Source organism: Mercenaria mercenaria, chromosome 10, assembly GCF_021730395.1.
Source record: "Mercenaria mercenaria strain notata chromosome 10, MADL_Memer_1, whole genome shotgun sequence".
NCBI lineage: Eukaryota > Metazoa > Mollusca > Bivalvia > Venerida > Veneridae > Mercenaria > Mercenaria mercenaria.
The window spans coordinates 23,294,685-23,310,887 of NC_069370.1; the positions used below are offsets into that span (position 1 = coordinate 23,294,685).

Here is a 16,203-nt window from a genome sequence, read left to right on the forward strand (position 1 = left end):
TTATGTCTTAACTGAAACAAGTGTTGAAAAATATATCTCCTTCCCTGAATCGCAATCAATAAAAATATTAAATCAAGTGGTAATGAAACCGAATTGTTTGTAAAATATTTAAAACATAAATGGAAATGTGCGAATTTTAGCGCAATGTCAATCGTTTATATACATTCAGAAAAAAGGTTGAACCCTAAACTGAATAAAGTTCCTTAATATTGATTCAGTGATTTGCAATGTTCTCCTAAAATATTTGAACAATACACAAGTCTAAAACAGAAGGCTCTTTGTACTGATATTCTTGTTTCAGAACATGCATAGAACATACCATTCCCTAAAACAAAACAGTCTGTAAAGTATATTCTGGAACTATCTTTTTAGCAGATACACAAAGTGTGTTGTTATAACATATTGTATTTATAGTACAATATTGTTTATACATCAATGATGTCAGTTCATTATGTTATACTGCAGTAGAAAAAATTAGGTGCCTTCCAGTAGGGGACTTTGTGCAATACTTCATTCACTTGTTTCCCCCTGATTTGTACATCAGTGGAATTCACTGTGGTCGTACTTTCCTAAAACAGCTGGAATAGATAAAAGTTCTGTTCTGTTCTGTTCTGATATGTTATATTCTGTTTCCATTCCTCATTATTGTGAACGTTATCATTTCATATCCTTGGATAGAATTGTCAGTTGTTGGTATTCGTAGGTCTGTTAATCAACACAGAGTACATGAAAACCGCCAGTTTTTAGTTTCTTGGTTAACTTTGACTATAATTGGAAGCAAGAAGCTTTTATCTTTTTAAAGTTGTAAATGTCATAAAGTCAAGAAAACCTACATATGTGCTTATAAAACATATTTGGTAAAACATGATTTATTTGCCTCTAAAGTGAAAGAAATAGCAAATTTCAGTGAGTTTCACTGTATGCTCAATGTAAGTGATGACGATACTTTTAAAACAAAGTTGAAAGCAAGAAGATATTCAATCAGAATAAATATTTTCACATCAAATTGAAGAGGAAAAATTGATGTATAATGTCATATCTACTAAAACATTCACAAATGTAAAGAAATATTTGAAATTAACAATTAAAATAGTTTTTTTCTATAAAATCTATTGCTCAAAGTTTATCCAATCGGGAAACCAATATTGATCATCGGGTTACTTTCAAGGGTGGTGGTGTTGTGGGTGGGGGTGGACAATCTACCTTGATATGCCGCTTGAATTATAATAAAAGTTGGGGAGGTCTTAGCTATGCCGAACATCAACGAGTTTCATATATTCAATATGGAAAGTCACAAATGTAATATTCCTTTTGTCAATAACTTTTCCAGCCGAAACATAAAAAAATTCTACTTTCTCTAACTTAGACAAGTCAATACGCCAAACGTGTCCTATACTTTAAACGACGTACACGAAACACCTACCCGTGATGTTACTTCCAATTGCTTTTATGGAAACCAGGAGTGACAGAATGTATTAATTCACCCCCCGTATAATCAGATATTACAAGGCATAAACTTTGAACTGATAATGACAATACGACTATCATATCTGACTTTACCTTTCCGTACGCACATAGGCATGTTTATCCATGTTCCATACTCGGAACAAGTAATGGCTGTAGTTGAAATCCCAGTCGACTGAGTGTCATTTATGTTGTAATATCCCTCGTTACAATCTATCTCTGCTGTAGAACTGTACTTGGTGTCAGTATGCAGGCGTCTATTGTCTGCATTGCTTATGCTGACATTGTACACGTCACCACAATCTGCAAATGATACACGTCTTAAATACGAGAACTCATTTAAAGAGATGGAATACTTAACATAGCAAATATGACAAAAGGAATTCTTTTAGAATAAAGAATATTTTAAATCTAAGTTCAAAACTTACATAGAAGAAACATTTATTTACTTACAGCACTCGAATGAGTGTATAGTATTCTTTGATTTACAATAGATCTAAATCTTAAATGGTATGAAAGCAGGCAGCTTGTTCAAAATTATATATAACTTGCTTTCACAGATATAATTACTTTGACTTACCAGCAGACTTTACATGTGTAATCAATATCAAGTCAAGTCAAAATTGCTATAAAATATTAAATAAATTATAATCCTTGACTTGAATTTTGCTGAAATGGTATAACATACTCAAGTTTGCAACGCGTTTTGTATCAAAATACTTCTTCAGGCAAGCATGCAATGTATCAATGTTTATCTTGCCTCCTGCAAGTTTCCTGCATTTCTATTGGGCAATAGACGTCACGTCGAGACAGGATATATTCCATATCCTGCTATTACATTTCAGATATGAATTTTGATTTAAAAAATGGCTGCCGCTTTGTTAATTTACAAAATATTAGATTATAGCATGTAAGTAAAGGGTAGTCGGCAAGATACAATTGTTACACAGCTTGTCGGTGACAGGATACGGGATATACGCTGTCTCGAAAATCCATTTCCTCGACAGCGTATATCCCGTATCTTGTCATTTACAAGCAGTGTAACTAATAATACAAACATATCATAATTATGATACATCACATATTATACATCACTATTGACCGCCATGACAGTTACTGTGCAAACCGTTAATGTCACAGAACGAAAACATTTAAAAATCAATATGTACCCTTCCTGACACACGTCGGTTGATTTCCCCATGTTCCATTTTCGTTACATCTTATCGAAGTGCTTGTAATCCCTTTTGTTTGACTTTTATTCTGTTCTTTATATCCCACATCACAGCTAATATTTGCCATCGAGTTGTACTTCGTGTCGTTAATGGTAAACCTGTCCTTTGCATTTGATATATTCAGCTGGCTTAAGTCTCCACACTCTGCAGTAATTAAAATGTACATTTGTATAAATGAGAGTTTAGATATATTATAATAAAAATTAGAAACAATATTTGAACAAAACGGATGTAACATAATATGTCTTATTTAGTCAAAGTTGCCGTGGCGTTATAGAAATGTTTTGTAAGTTATCATTAATAGGGAATCTATCCTACTGAATTTCGTCGCGAAGCTCGATCCCTCTGATATATACTATCGAATTAAAAAATGTTTACTTCCAGCACGTGCACAGAGCGTCTGACTTCGGAATTTTTGGAAGAATACGTTTTTCCTTGTGCCTAATAAGCGTCCACATAACTTGTCCGAACCGCAACGTCTTGCACACCAGTACAAATATGGATATACGGTATATATACAAGTAGTATGCATTTGGTAAATAAAAGCACCTAGTGAGCGCAGTTCATATAAATAAATATACCTCTCCGGAGGGTACGCTTACCCAAGAGGCGGAAAAAAGCTGTAATACAATACAATATGGGCAGTGTTGTTTTTATTCCAAAAAAGGTTGACAGGGAATCGATCCTACACTTTAGCGACAAAAATCGGGATCGATCCCTCTGCGGTGCCATGCGATATACTGAATGAGATATTTACTATTTAATTAAAAGGTGCGCCCTTCCGTGCTGTCATTAGACAATTCTTTTCAAATGTTATGGGATGAGTTGAAGTCGAATCGATTCCCGATTGAGGCAGTGCCTTATTTTATATTATTTGAAATGCAATAAAAAGAAACAAATTTAAAGTAACAAACAAATGAAATGTTAAACGTAGAAAAAGTAGAATCAAATAATATGTATATATGTGGCTACCTTTCCGTTCACATGTAGGTATATCCACCCATATTCCATGCTCAGAACAACTGATTGTTGTAGTTGAAATTCCACTTGTTTGAGTGACTTTGCTGATATAGTAACCTTCATCACAGTATATCTCTGCCGTAGATTGGTACTTGGTGTCATTATGCACACGTCTATTGGCTGCATTGACTATGCTGATATTGTGTACATTACCGCACTCTAAGTAGGTATCAAATAAATAACAATATCTGATCAAACAATTACACACATATTCTTGCTACATTAAATTGATAATACAATAAATACACGTTATCTGTTTCTATTTCAAACATGCAAACACTTCTTGCAGACTTCACTTTGTAAATATCATCCTTTACTCTATACAGTTAGTTTAATGATTTAAAAATGAATACCATATTTTACACCCTGTCTGACATACTAGTAATATTTAAAACAATGATCCTAGAGGCATACATTACCTTTCCGTACACATTCTGGTAAATGTGTCCATGTTCCATTGGCGGAACACTTGATCAAGGTTGTTGATGTATCCACTGCCTGAGATTTATGTTTATCAGTATATCCAGTATCACAGGTTATAGCAGCATTTGACTGGTATTTTGTATCAGTGAAAGTGAGCCTCAGTTTAGCATTTGATATATTCAGCTGGTCTAACGTTCCACAATCTGCATCAAATATGGTGGAGATTGTTAAATTCATCTAATAACATACTGTTTATCAAGTCAGGAATTAAATACTGTAATCAAAACTCACGTTGATTTAACGTACATGTTATCTACTAAAACAGGTAAACCAAACATTGTATTACTCTAGAACATCGGGCACATTTTTATACACTCTGTATGCTTTTGACAGCACAGAATCGAAGTCATACGAAATTCAACAACTTGAAAACGAAAGTCGCATTTATATTGGTCTACATGCAGAGCTCATGCGTATGGACCGTCCTGTCTAAAAGTAAATAAACTTGCTATGCACATAGTTTTACGAAAAGATGTCAGTTATTGACCTCAAGCAGTATTTGTTTTACTAATGGGGGTCGACTTTAGCTCTTTCTTATGATTTGAAAATATCTGGGGTTGAGCAAGAAAAGTGAGCCGCCTATCCTTAAAAAATATTTTCGCGCAGAAAAAGCCATAAACCAAACAAAATTCGTTACGGAACAAAGGATATATGAAAATTTTTCGAAAATCGTCAGATCGTTCTTAAGACCCATTTTGATGTTGTCTAAAATTCATTCTTACTTTATGCCTCAGGTGTCAGAACTTTCGTGCAATATATTGATGTTGATTCTATGGAAGCGTAAAATGGCCGTCAGATAATAATACGTCTCATTACGTTAAAGATACAGGAAGGATATATATGACGTTACCTTTTATTAGGCATGTTCACCCATGTTCCATGCTCAGAACAAATAATTGTTGTAGTTGATATTCCAGTCGTTTGAGTGTCCTTGACGTTGTAGTATCCTTCAATACAGTCTATATCTGCTGTTGAATTGTACTTGGTGTCATTATGTACGCGTATATTGCCTGCATGGTCTATTCCAATGTTGCTCACTGCATGACAGTCTGAAACATAACGATATGGCTGCGTTTATATTCTTTAAACCCTTTACAAAAGAAGAAAAACAGTGCCATAAAAAACGTAACATGACATGATAAAGCAAAACTGATGAACAAGTAACAAATAATAAGATCAAACTGTCTTTTGAGCGAGAGTCTCCATCAATTAGTCTTAATTACATTGACATGTACAATAACATTAAGGAAGGTTACTTACATATTTCTGTTTTAATAAAATGCAAATCAGATAAAAATGTACTGATAAACTACATGTATTACCAAAAGCAAGTCCTAAAATCAATCTGAATGGTGTTTAAAATGACAAAATAAATTATTTTATGTTTTTTTCTGTGAATGTTTGAGAGCTATGAATGAGATATAATCTATATCCGGCGCACTATAAGGGATATGGCTTTCCCACTCTACTTGTATATTGTGTATAAATTTCTAATTTTTCGCGTTAATTTTTTGCGTAAAACGGGATGACAATTGTAGTCGCCATGTATGCTTTATAGCGTTTCAAGTAACGTTAATTAACGAGAATGTCATAGCGGTATGTCGCATATAATAAAATGAAATTATGTCTTTGTAACGTCACAAGACGCCTGACGTCATTTTTTGCTGACACACATGTTTAAAATGTTAAGATTAAAATAATTATGTTGCAACAAGAAGCGTGTTTTAAGGTATATAAGCATAAAAATAAAATTTGTTTCTTATTTGTGAATATGGAATAATATATCTCACCTTGTGCTCATAAAAATATAGAAAAAAATGTTTCACTCTTCGGTGAATATTCTATCTTTCTTCAAACATTTTAAGTGTGAGCGTTTATGTTTGCCCTTGGCAAAATGTTTTTTTTTTAAAACTCGGATGGCCAATTTACCTTAAATTTTACGAAGACAGCATTTAATTATTATGAAAATTTATTCACGATGTTGATGCGAGTTTCTTTTGAAAAAAGTGATGTAATTATATTTGCTTTATATTTAAATTGTCCGAACGAGACTTGGCTTTAGCGCATTGCTAGGGTTATTAGATATCCACTAGTGTTTTACTGTATGATATCATTCTATTTTAATAGTAACAGTAATAGCATTCTACAAAATAATGTCAGCAATAATACTTCGGACAGGTATATCCGAAAACTCGTCAACCAATTTTTTTTTTTTTTTGTCATTCATATTGAGAATACAGTAAATCAACAGCTATATCTGACTGGTAAGAAATCAGAATGATGTTTTATCCCAACCAAAGACATGTACTAGTCATATACGTTGTTAGACATGGAATGGTTTAGCGGTCAGTGACTTTTAAACTAACACATATCTGTATAAAATATATTCTTTGTGCTAAAAACAATTATAGTACACTCTGTAGAAGCTCTTATGCTTAATTTATAAAACATGTCAATTTTACGATTTATCTTACTGTTAAATGTATCATGCGCAAATACATTATACCTTATGAAAATATTAAGTCCTTTAAGCAATTCAGTTTTGAAAAGGTAATTCGTAGTTTAAAATCCTGTAATCTAAATAAAAATACATCAACCACTGGGGAAATTGACAACCGCAATATTGGACGCCGTCTTAAAACAATCATTTTGCAATTTGAAAAACTAAAATTCAATAGTTTCTTAAAATATAGGATTTTAGTTATTTAGTCGTTCTCCTTTGTATTACCTGCTGGGCGCTAAATTGCACTACCAGACCGACCTTTTGTGTCTCAGAGTCCTAATTAATTATAACTACTGACATTTTAACTGGATACAAATATCAAGTTCCTGTGATAATTAACAGTGCGATATTTGTAATAAACTGTGATTCGCCTCGGATTTTGACGCAAACTTGAAACGCACTGCTCTAACACAAGATTGTCATTGATCATCTTAGTATCATTTGATATGTGTTGTGTCTGTTAAAATCATATTGACATGTAGCGGAACTTTCTGGCGCTGTGTATAGTGAAATTTACATTTTACATTTGTATTGCATATCATACTTATCTACTGTCAAATGTTAAAAATCAGGCCAAAGAAAAAACTGTTTATACAATTCTTATACAAGATACATTTTATATGTACTAAACGAAAACCTGAAATAACGCGTTTTCAAACAGTTGGATGTTCTGATCAAGACTAATTTTTAAATATATTAATCTTGTCTAAAACTGAGTTCATCTACAATAGCAAAGGTATTGAGTATGATTTGCAGTAAAATTTCAATGCTTTTAACAAAACATATTCAAGTTATTTACCTTTCCGAACACACGTCGGTAAATTTGTCCATGATCCATTTTCACCACACTTTATCTCAGCTGTTGAAGTTCCTTCTGTCTGCTTTTTATTTTGATCGTAATATCCGATATCACAGCTTACTTTTGCGGTTGAATTGTATTTCGTACCACTGTTAAGAATTCTGTTTTCTGCATTTCGTATGTCCACTAATGACAAACTTCCACAATCTGAAGCAAACATTATATTTAATGTTTGAAATACAAGAACGAATTAATTATATGTTCGAGGGAATGAGTCACAGTCAATGCAGCTAAGAAGTAAAGTTTGCAACCACTGACAACGGTTGCATCTACTGTACAAAGTGTAAGGGCAAAACTTACTGGAAAAGAAACAAACTAATCAGAAACACTGATAAGACAAGTCATACAATAAGCCAGATCATTATGTGTAAACAGAAGACCCAGAGAACTTGTATCGTAAACCTGTTATATTTTAGTGAATTATCTTTGTAATACAACTAACTGTTTAGAAGGAGATACAGGTCCTTATTATGTAGCATGCTCGATTGTTTCTCTACCAGGATTGTTCAAATCATGACCATGGGGTCAATATATGCCACGCCCGGGTGTCCTTTGTTTAACATTGATTTATATAGGAGAAAGCTTTAAAATATGTCTTGTCCAGTCGACCTAGACTTAGATATTTGGTATTTAGTATGGTCTAGAAGTCAACTATCAAGTTTGTTCAAATATAGACCCTGAAGTCAAAATTGACTGCGCTCGGGGATCAACAGTTTTCCATTGTCTTATATAGGGAGAAACCTTTAAACAATATTTTCTGAAACCATAATGCCCAGACCTTAGATATTTGGTATGTGGCATGCTCTAATGGTTCTCAACCAAGATTGTTCAAATCATTACCACGGGGTCAATAGTGGTCCCTTGTTTTCACATAGACTTATTTGACTCATAGACGCACTGGCAAAGAAATTTGGACCACAAGTATAATGTTAGATACAGATTTCAATACTCATCTTAAGACGCACACAAAAGAACTGTTTTCTTTTATATTCCCATGATGGTAATTATACTATATCTGCACGAAGAAAATGTGTGTCATGTCTTAACATTTCACTGAATTACTTTTACTAGTAGCATTATGTACAGAAATCGATGTATTTAGTTACATACTGTCAATTTCAATCACATTTTGTTTTTACAGTGTAAGATACTTATTCATCTGTATTTTTGACACTATGCATACAGGAGATAGACTGAATAAGTTTGCAGGTGAAGTTGTCAAAACACATTTATTCAGGAAGAGCCTAAATTGTCCACCTGAAAACTTAGTAGTATAGCTGTATATTACCTGTAGTACAAGAATGATTTTTATACAGTTTTTGTGGGTGAAAACAGTAGGTCACTAGGTCGTAGAGGGTCTTTGATAGTATTATCCTGACCTACTGACCTACTTTATCGTTTTTGAAGTTATAGCACAGACATTTTGACCACATGTATAATTTTGATACATATTCCAATACTCATCTTGAGTAGTCTTGATCATGACATACTGACCTACTTTCTTGCTTCTGAAGCTACGGCATAGAAATAATTTTGACTCCATGTATACACATTTCAATACTCATCTTTTATAATCTTAACCCACACCTACTGACCTACTGTTATGCTTTTGAAGCTACAGCAAAGAGATTTGGACCACCTGTATAATTTTTGATACAGATTTCAATACTCATTTTGAATAGCATTAATCGTGACCTACTGCCTTACATTTTCGTTTTTGAAGTTAAAGCATAACAATATGGACCATATGGGAAAGTTTTAATAAAGATTTCAACACTCAACTTGGTCCTCTTGTTTTAGTTTACAATGCTAGAATATAGTGATCAACAGTTGGCAGGGGCGGAGACGGGACGGGATCCTGACACCAAATGTCATTATAACTGAAAAGTAGGTATCCCACAACATTGACAAATAAGCAGCTTCCAAATTCGAAGCAAGTTGATTGGGGCAACCTTCCACAGTTGTCCATGTTTCTGGTCGACACAGCGATAACATGAGTCACACTTCATGAAAACTAGGAAATTATAAAATGCTAAAATCTATATCTAAATTCTCACTGTAATATTTTGTAAAAATAATATAATTATACATTAACAGATGCTTATAACAATGCAAAGTATCTGAATTAGTGTTTAACTATATCCCCGATTATATACAGAATTAACTATAGGAGGTATACACAGATCACATTAAGAATATCTAGCTAGCATGGAGTGTTGTTTAGAAAAAAATTGCTTTCGTCAGTTTCAATCAGTACTTTAATGTGGCGTGCAACGCTTAATGACATTTTATTCCGTTAGGATCGTGAGGAAGCAGGGGCTGGATGGACTGCACTTTTGATAAACCGGAAGTAGTAGCGTTACTTCTTTTATCCGGATACTGTAGAATGCAGCCCGGACTCGATGTAATGAAAATAGTTTTATGAATTTATAGAAACCCGTGAGTAAATTATTAAATCAACAACGTTACTATCTTTCTGAAGATAAAATATGATATTACGAGGAATGTTCAATAAATAACCGGAAAAGTGCTGTCATTTCTTCAAGTATCATCCAAAATCATTGAAAATATTATATATTTAAGATTACAGAATACTAGGTTGATATGTCAAACCAAAAAGTAAATGCTAGTACCCATAGCAACGTCATTTGACGTCAATTGGCCAAATTATACGTCTTTTTCTACTTTGCGCCCGCGAAAAAATAATTGCCACTTACTTATTTTTCAAGCTAACTTTTCTTAAATCAGGTGAGTATTAACGTGAAATGTCAGCATTACGCCAATTACGTTGAGCTATAAATGTAAAATGAATAAAGGGTTTTGCAGGCATTGTTTGTTGGTCATTGCTTAAAAATCAGTGCTGAACGGTATTACGAGATATAATATTGTGTTAAAAAAAAACCAAGAAAAAATGCAAATGCGAAACTGCAAAAGACTAACAGAATATTGTCCTGAAGGAAACAAAATTTAATTCGGTGTACAAGAGGTTTGAAAGTGATCAGGGAAATATTGCTGATGACTTGCCGTCTAGACGTCAGAAGAAAACATAGTTCGGTCACGTTTTGAAAATTAGACAGCTCCTTGATACGTAATATCATATGATCAGTATTTAATTGTTCGAAGGAAATATAATTAATTGCATTTAATGGCAACTTGTAATCACTTGTATAACACTTTACACTTGTCCACCATTAAGATGTTTAAGATAACCCTATAGAAAATCTTGAAATAGTACGTTTTCATACAATTCAATAACTGTCAATCAAATCTGTAAAAGGATCCTTTGGAAGCAAAGAATGCAACCAAGAAGAATAATAGCAGACTAATTTATTAAACTGTCAGTCTAGTCAAATACAGAGATATTAAATTGATTTAATTTACAAAACGTATTTAAAAACGGTAATTAAAAGGTATTAAGGAAAATATATAGTACTACTGTTACAGTAATACTTGAACAAAATATATCAGAGATATTTTAAAATCAATATACCTTTTAGAACACACGTCGGTAAATTTGTCCATTTTCCATTCTCATCACACCTTATGTCAACAGTAGAAATTCCTTCTGTCTGATTTGCATTTTTGTTGTAATATCCGGTATCACATTTAATATTTGCGGTCGAATTGTATTTTGTATCACTGTCAGAAAGACTGCCCACAGAATTTGATAGGTTCAATGTTGACAAATTTCCACAATCTGAAGCAAATGGTATATACAGTTACATATGAAAAATTATCACAGTGGTTACATCCACGGTGCAAAAACTAAGGACCGAAACCAAAGTAACCAAAGATGAAACATTGTATAAAAAAGTCCTACAAATAAGGCTTAACAATAAGCTCAAAGAGCTTTAATCGCTTTGTGGTTCTTTATGCGAGTCTTCATTGCAATTCAACTAACAGTTTCATGTCATAATTAGACAATTAATATTCTGTTTTTCAGTAACAGTTACCTTGACCCTTGTGGTTTCCATATTCAGCCTTGGTCCATATGATTACAAGTTTATTAAATACTAATAAAACCCTTTTTAAATATCCTTTGGAAGCATACAATGTAGAACGCAAACAAGTAACGTAATAAAAGATTCGGTTTGATTGAGTCTGTCCGTAAGAGGTAATGAAATATGCAGTCCCTTACGCCCCCTAGCGCCAGATTAAGCGGAATTCTATAATGGTAAAAAAGGAATGTTCTCCTTGATCTCGAAGCACCAGAATATACATGTACTGTAGGACATGTTGATAAATCAGACCTATAGGAGTTCGTTTTATAAAGTGTATTTATTAATGTCTAAAATGTTATTATTTACTATTAATCTATCATTAACTGTCATAACTATTTACTGGACCCCTGTTATTGGTAAAGCATTAGAATCCCGGCGTAGTACACTCATGCCCGTTTGCTGACTTTGAGCTAGCAGTGCCAAAAACAATCAAAAACATTTAAGTCTCAATATAAGCTTGCTATGCACATATAGTACGTTAAGATGTCAATCTGAATGTAGGCAGTACAAATTACTACGACTCTGAATTTTACCCAAGCGACTTAATATGCACACTAAAAACCTTAAACCATCATGTTACAAACACATACCAAGTTTAATTGCAATATGTGACCACAGAGTTCAGCCAATTAAGTTTTACAATGTTTATTAACAATGACCTTGAATGCATGGCCTGAACGCGTTAACCCCCCCCCCCCCACCCCCCATTTCAATTTCCTTTATATAGGTAACTGACCGTTCCAAGGCGGTGTCCCTATTTTCAACTGTTTTTCTCTCTGTCTTGTATTGTCTGTTGCGTATGTTGTCTTGTTAGTTGTAAGCGTTTTCTCCTCGTAACTCTCCCTATCGCCCCCGCCCCTTCCCCTTGCATTTGCGCTCCTTTTTGCATCCCTCCTCCCCCTTTACTTTGAGTTAGGTTTCGTGGCTCCTCTTTGTTTTGGCTGCCGGAATCCTAAGGCGGTACACGATTTCTTTCCTGCTTATAGGGGTGCCCTACTGTGAACTTGTATCTTGCTTCTTTGTTTTTCTATGTTAGTGTAGCTGTGATTAAGGAACGTAGCATTCCCTTTGTATATTCATCCTTGTTCTACTTTCCCCTTTGACTCCCCATCCACGGCTTTTTTACCCCTTACCACTCCCCCCCCCCACCCCACTCTCTACCTATATTTCGCATATTTATATGTACTTGTTAAATTTTTGAAGCAACCCGTCTGTAATATTTTTCCATTACGTTTTCTTTTTGTTGTGGGCCTACTTTGCAAATGCGTGGCTCTGAGGCTGTGTTTTTGATGCTCTGTTCTTCTGAGAAATCTACCCTTACCTATTATCTTTTAACATGTCCCTACATTGTACACCCTACCTACCTTTAGAGAATGCTCTTGAAATATTTAGTTAAATTTCATTTGTTGTTCTAATCTTTAGAAGAAATCTCCCGAAACAAATCTTTCGTACACTCCAGTCTAAGTTGTCCACACTAGGCCTGATAGGTGTACAAATTTGAAAGTAGAAGTTGTTACTGAATTTCACTAATAAGTTCTGGGGAAGTTACCGTTTGAAAGAAATTGACATTTGTACTGAGGGGACCCGTCCCTTTCGTCCAAAGGGAAGGGTCAATCATTTGTACATATTTTAATATCTTCACCTTGCGCTTCGATGTACCGGTCCTTCCAACAGAGTCCTTTAATCAAATTGCGTTTGAACTCAAACCTATACTAGTAATTCTTGAAAAGGAACTTGAAAGGAATGTCCCAAATAATCCTAAAAAGCCATATTCAAGTCCCGGCGTTGTCATGACCATTACTTTTAACAATTTTGCAGTACTAGAAGATGATGATTCCAGGGATAATCATATTCCTTCGAGTACTTCTGGTGTAAAATTTTTAATTCAACCTTAAACGAGAATATTTTCAAAGCAAAATTTGGTTGAATTCTATTACAAAGTTACACAGAAGTCGTTTAGAGAAATTGCCTTGTATGGTCGGTGCCATCTGTACATTTTAAATACCTTTAACTAGAAGATGCTTGCAGCAACAATTAATGCAATTCTACTGAGATAAACACATTATCCAAATAATTAACCCTTCCCACGCAGGTGAGCCTAAAACAATTTTCACTGACGCAAATAGATATTCTACAATTTTCTCTAACGAAGGAGTATATTCTTGTAAGATGTAAGACAAATTTCGATACTGAGACCGTACTAAGGAGTTCTTCGTGTACTTTGATTTCGATTTTGGAATATTTTATTATTATGTGCACCGTTTACGAGTAAACAATGGAAATTCCTAATGACTCAATTCTTATCCAGACTCGTAGAATAATTGATGGAATTCGGACAAAATTCGATGTCTTCGCTGAAAAAGTCAAATATAAACGTTTCAGTGTAAGTCATGTTTTTGGCACTGCCAGTTGGTAAAAGCTAGTCGGAGAAATATAAGCAGTATTGACACATTATAGCGATGTGGTAGAGTGTCCGCCATATGTGTGAGAGGTCCTCAGTTTGAAACCCACTCAAGGCTTAAATATTTGCAGTCTGTTACAATTTTGTGCCCAATTTTCATTCAAATTCTCATTTACTTAAGGTTAACAGCAATCCAGATCATTGCTGAATTAAAAATAAAATACGCCCAAATAGAAAATATTCAATATAATATTATCCAATATATTATGTCCCTTTCATCTCTCTTCTCTACGTTTCCAAGAAGAGTTCCATTTCCATTTCCTTCATTTCCTTGATAACAAAATGTTCTTTATATGATATAATATAATATAATATAATATAATATATAAGGTATTAAATTGTATATTTGCGTCTTAGCTTCATAGCTATATTCTGTAAACATGGCCGTAGGAACAGGGGGGGGGGGGGGGGGGCATGGGGGGGGGGGGTGCCGGGTCCCCCAATAATTTGACTGATTATGGTAATTATCTTAGCAATTTTTTGACAGCGAGTCAATTTTAGCTGATTTTCATAATGTGTGCCCCCACCCCATCTGAAAATGCTTCCTACGGTCCTGGTAAAATCTAAGCACTGTCTATAACATATGTTTTAACATGTTTAACGGTTGTTCTAAAAATATATATAATATTTATTTATTCAATTTTTCATACTTAGTTTTCAGCTAGCCGTGACGGAAGTAACATAAGCTAATGCAACACCCCCGGTGTTGGTCGGCGTCTGCGTCGTGTGTAGACGCCTTGTTTTCGATCATAACTCAGTTATTATTCACCACAACTAAATAGAACATTATATATGTTATCCCCATGATAATAAAAATGGACGACATGACATTCATTTTTATAAAAATATACTTTTTTTTCGACAATACTGTGTTTGCGAATGTCAGTGAGTAAGAGTTTGAATATCTATACATCGAAACTGAATGAAACTTCACACACTTCCTTGCCATGATGATACCAACTGACTGAGTACATAACTCTTGCTCTCATTCTGATGAAAGTATACTACTTTTTTGCCATTTTTTTTATACAAATATGATTCCCATTTTCTGTTTCTTTTGTCTGTTTGGAATATATTTTGTTATTATCTGCTGTGAAGTGGAAGTGCGAATATAGCAATGTTGTTTACATATCTGTGTGTCTATCAATCTTTATTCAATCTCTCTCCAAATCACAAACCTTTTTCCTTTTAGTCTATTATCTATCTTGATTTATAGTATCGTATCCCATCATCTTTCTCCCTGCCTAAATTAATCACCACCCAAGCCCCATTCACACAAACCGTCATATTCACCCTCTCCCCTCCGCTCCAAATTTTTTTAGTTCCTTGTGTTTCTTGATGTTATGTCTTCCTATTCGACAGTGCTACACCATCAACAGCCCCATCTGTTTTTAGTTTAGTTTTGTGTGCTTCTTGATATTGCCTCTTAGCAATCCGTAACCCCAACCCTCACATTTTTCTCCACACAACCAACCCCACCCCATGAATATAATTTCAGTTTCCTGTGTTTCGTTGTACTGGGCCTTCCTGTTCCGTAATACCTAAGACATGAGCAACCCTGAACATCACCGGAAAACAATAATTTTATTTTCTTAGATTTCTTGACACTGTCTCCTCGTAGACCGTCATTTCAACCATATCCCGCCTCTTTTTCAGTGTCACGCTATATAAATGATCGATTTGTACAGAATTTGATAGTTTTGACCTAAGGCTGACCGTTCTTAGCAGAGTCACGCTAAATACAGGTGACAGCACATATAGGCCATTCAGTGCATTGTACGCACCAAAACGCAAATATGTCAATATATATTATTAATCAACGGCGGTAAATGTTTAATCTGCAGATTGTTATATCAAATAGTTACACGACATAATATTTACCTATCCTAACGCAGTCTTTAACTGTACTCCATGTTCCATTAGGTGTACACTGCATTTCAAAACTTGTATTCCTATTTTCTCCAGAGACAACATGTCCACTTTTGCATGTGACAGTCGCCTTTGCATTCAGTCTAGTATCATTGTCAGGAGATAAATGTATATCATCTGCATTATTGATGTTTACGTTGCCACAGTCTGAAAATAATATTACAGTAGTCGTTATAAAGTGATATCTTTAACTATATATAACATTTGTTGTGAAGTATGTACAAGGTATAGAATAAAAAAAAACAATACAA

General features: G+C 34.2%; 1 protein-coding gene across 1 annotated transcript in view; it reads right to left on the bottom strand.

Moving 5' to 3' along the window:
- Window positions 1–540: 540 nt before the first annotated feature.
- LOC128546368 (CUB and sushi domain-containing protein 1-like) overlaps window positions 541–16,203 on the bottom strand; it is a 41,883-nt gene continuing 26,220 nt past the window's right edge. The window contains exons 10-18 of the mRNA XM_053516824.1: window positions 15,905–16,099; window positions 11,052–11,258; window positions 7,502–7,708; window positions 5,070–5,248; window positions 4,136–4,376; window positions 3,669–3,875; window positions 2,634–2,840; window positions 1,561–1,767; window positions 541–578 (exon numbers count right to left, since the gene is read on the bottom strand). Of these exons, the coding sequence (XP_053372799.1) occupies window positions 541–578; window positions 1,561–1,767; window positions 2,634–2,840; window positions 3,669–3,875; window positions 4,136–4,376; window positions 5,070–5,248; window positions 7,502–7,708; window positions 11,052–11,258; window positions 15,905–16,099 (1,688 nt within the window). The remainder of the gene's footprint in view (window positions 579–1,560; window positions 1,768–2,633; window positions 2,841–3,668; window positions 3,876–4,135; window positions 4,377–5,069; window positions 5,249–7,501; window positions 7,709–11,051; window positions 11,259–15,904; window positions 16,100–16,203) is intronic.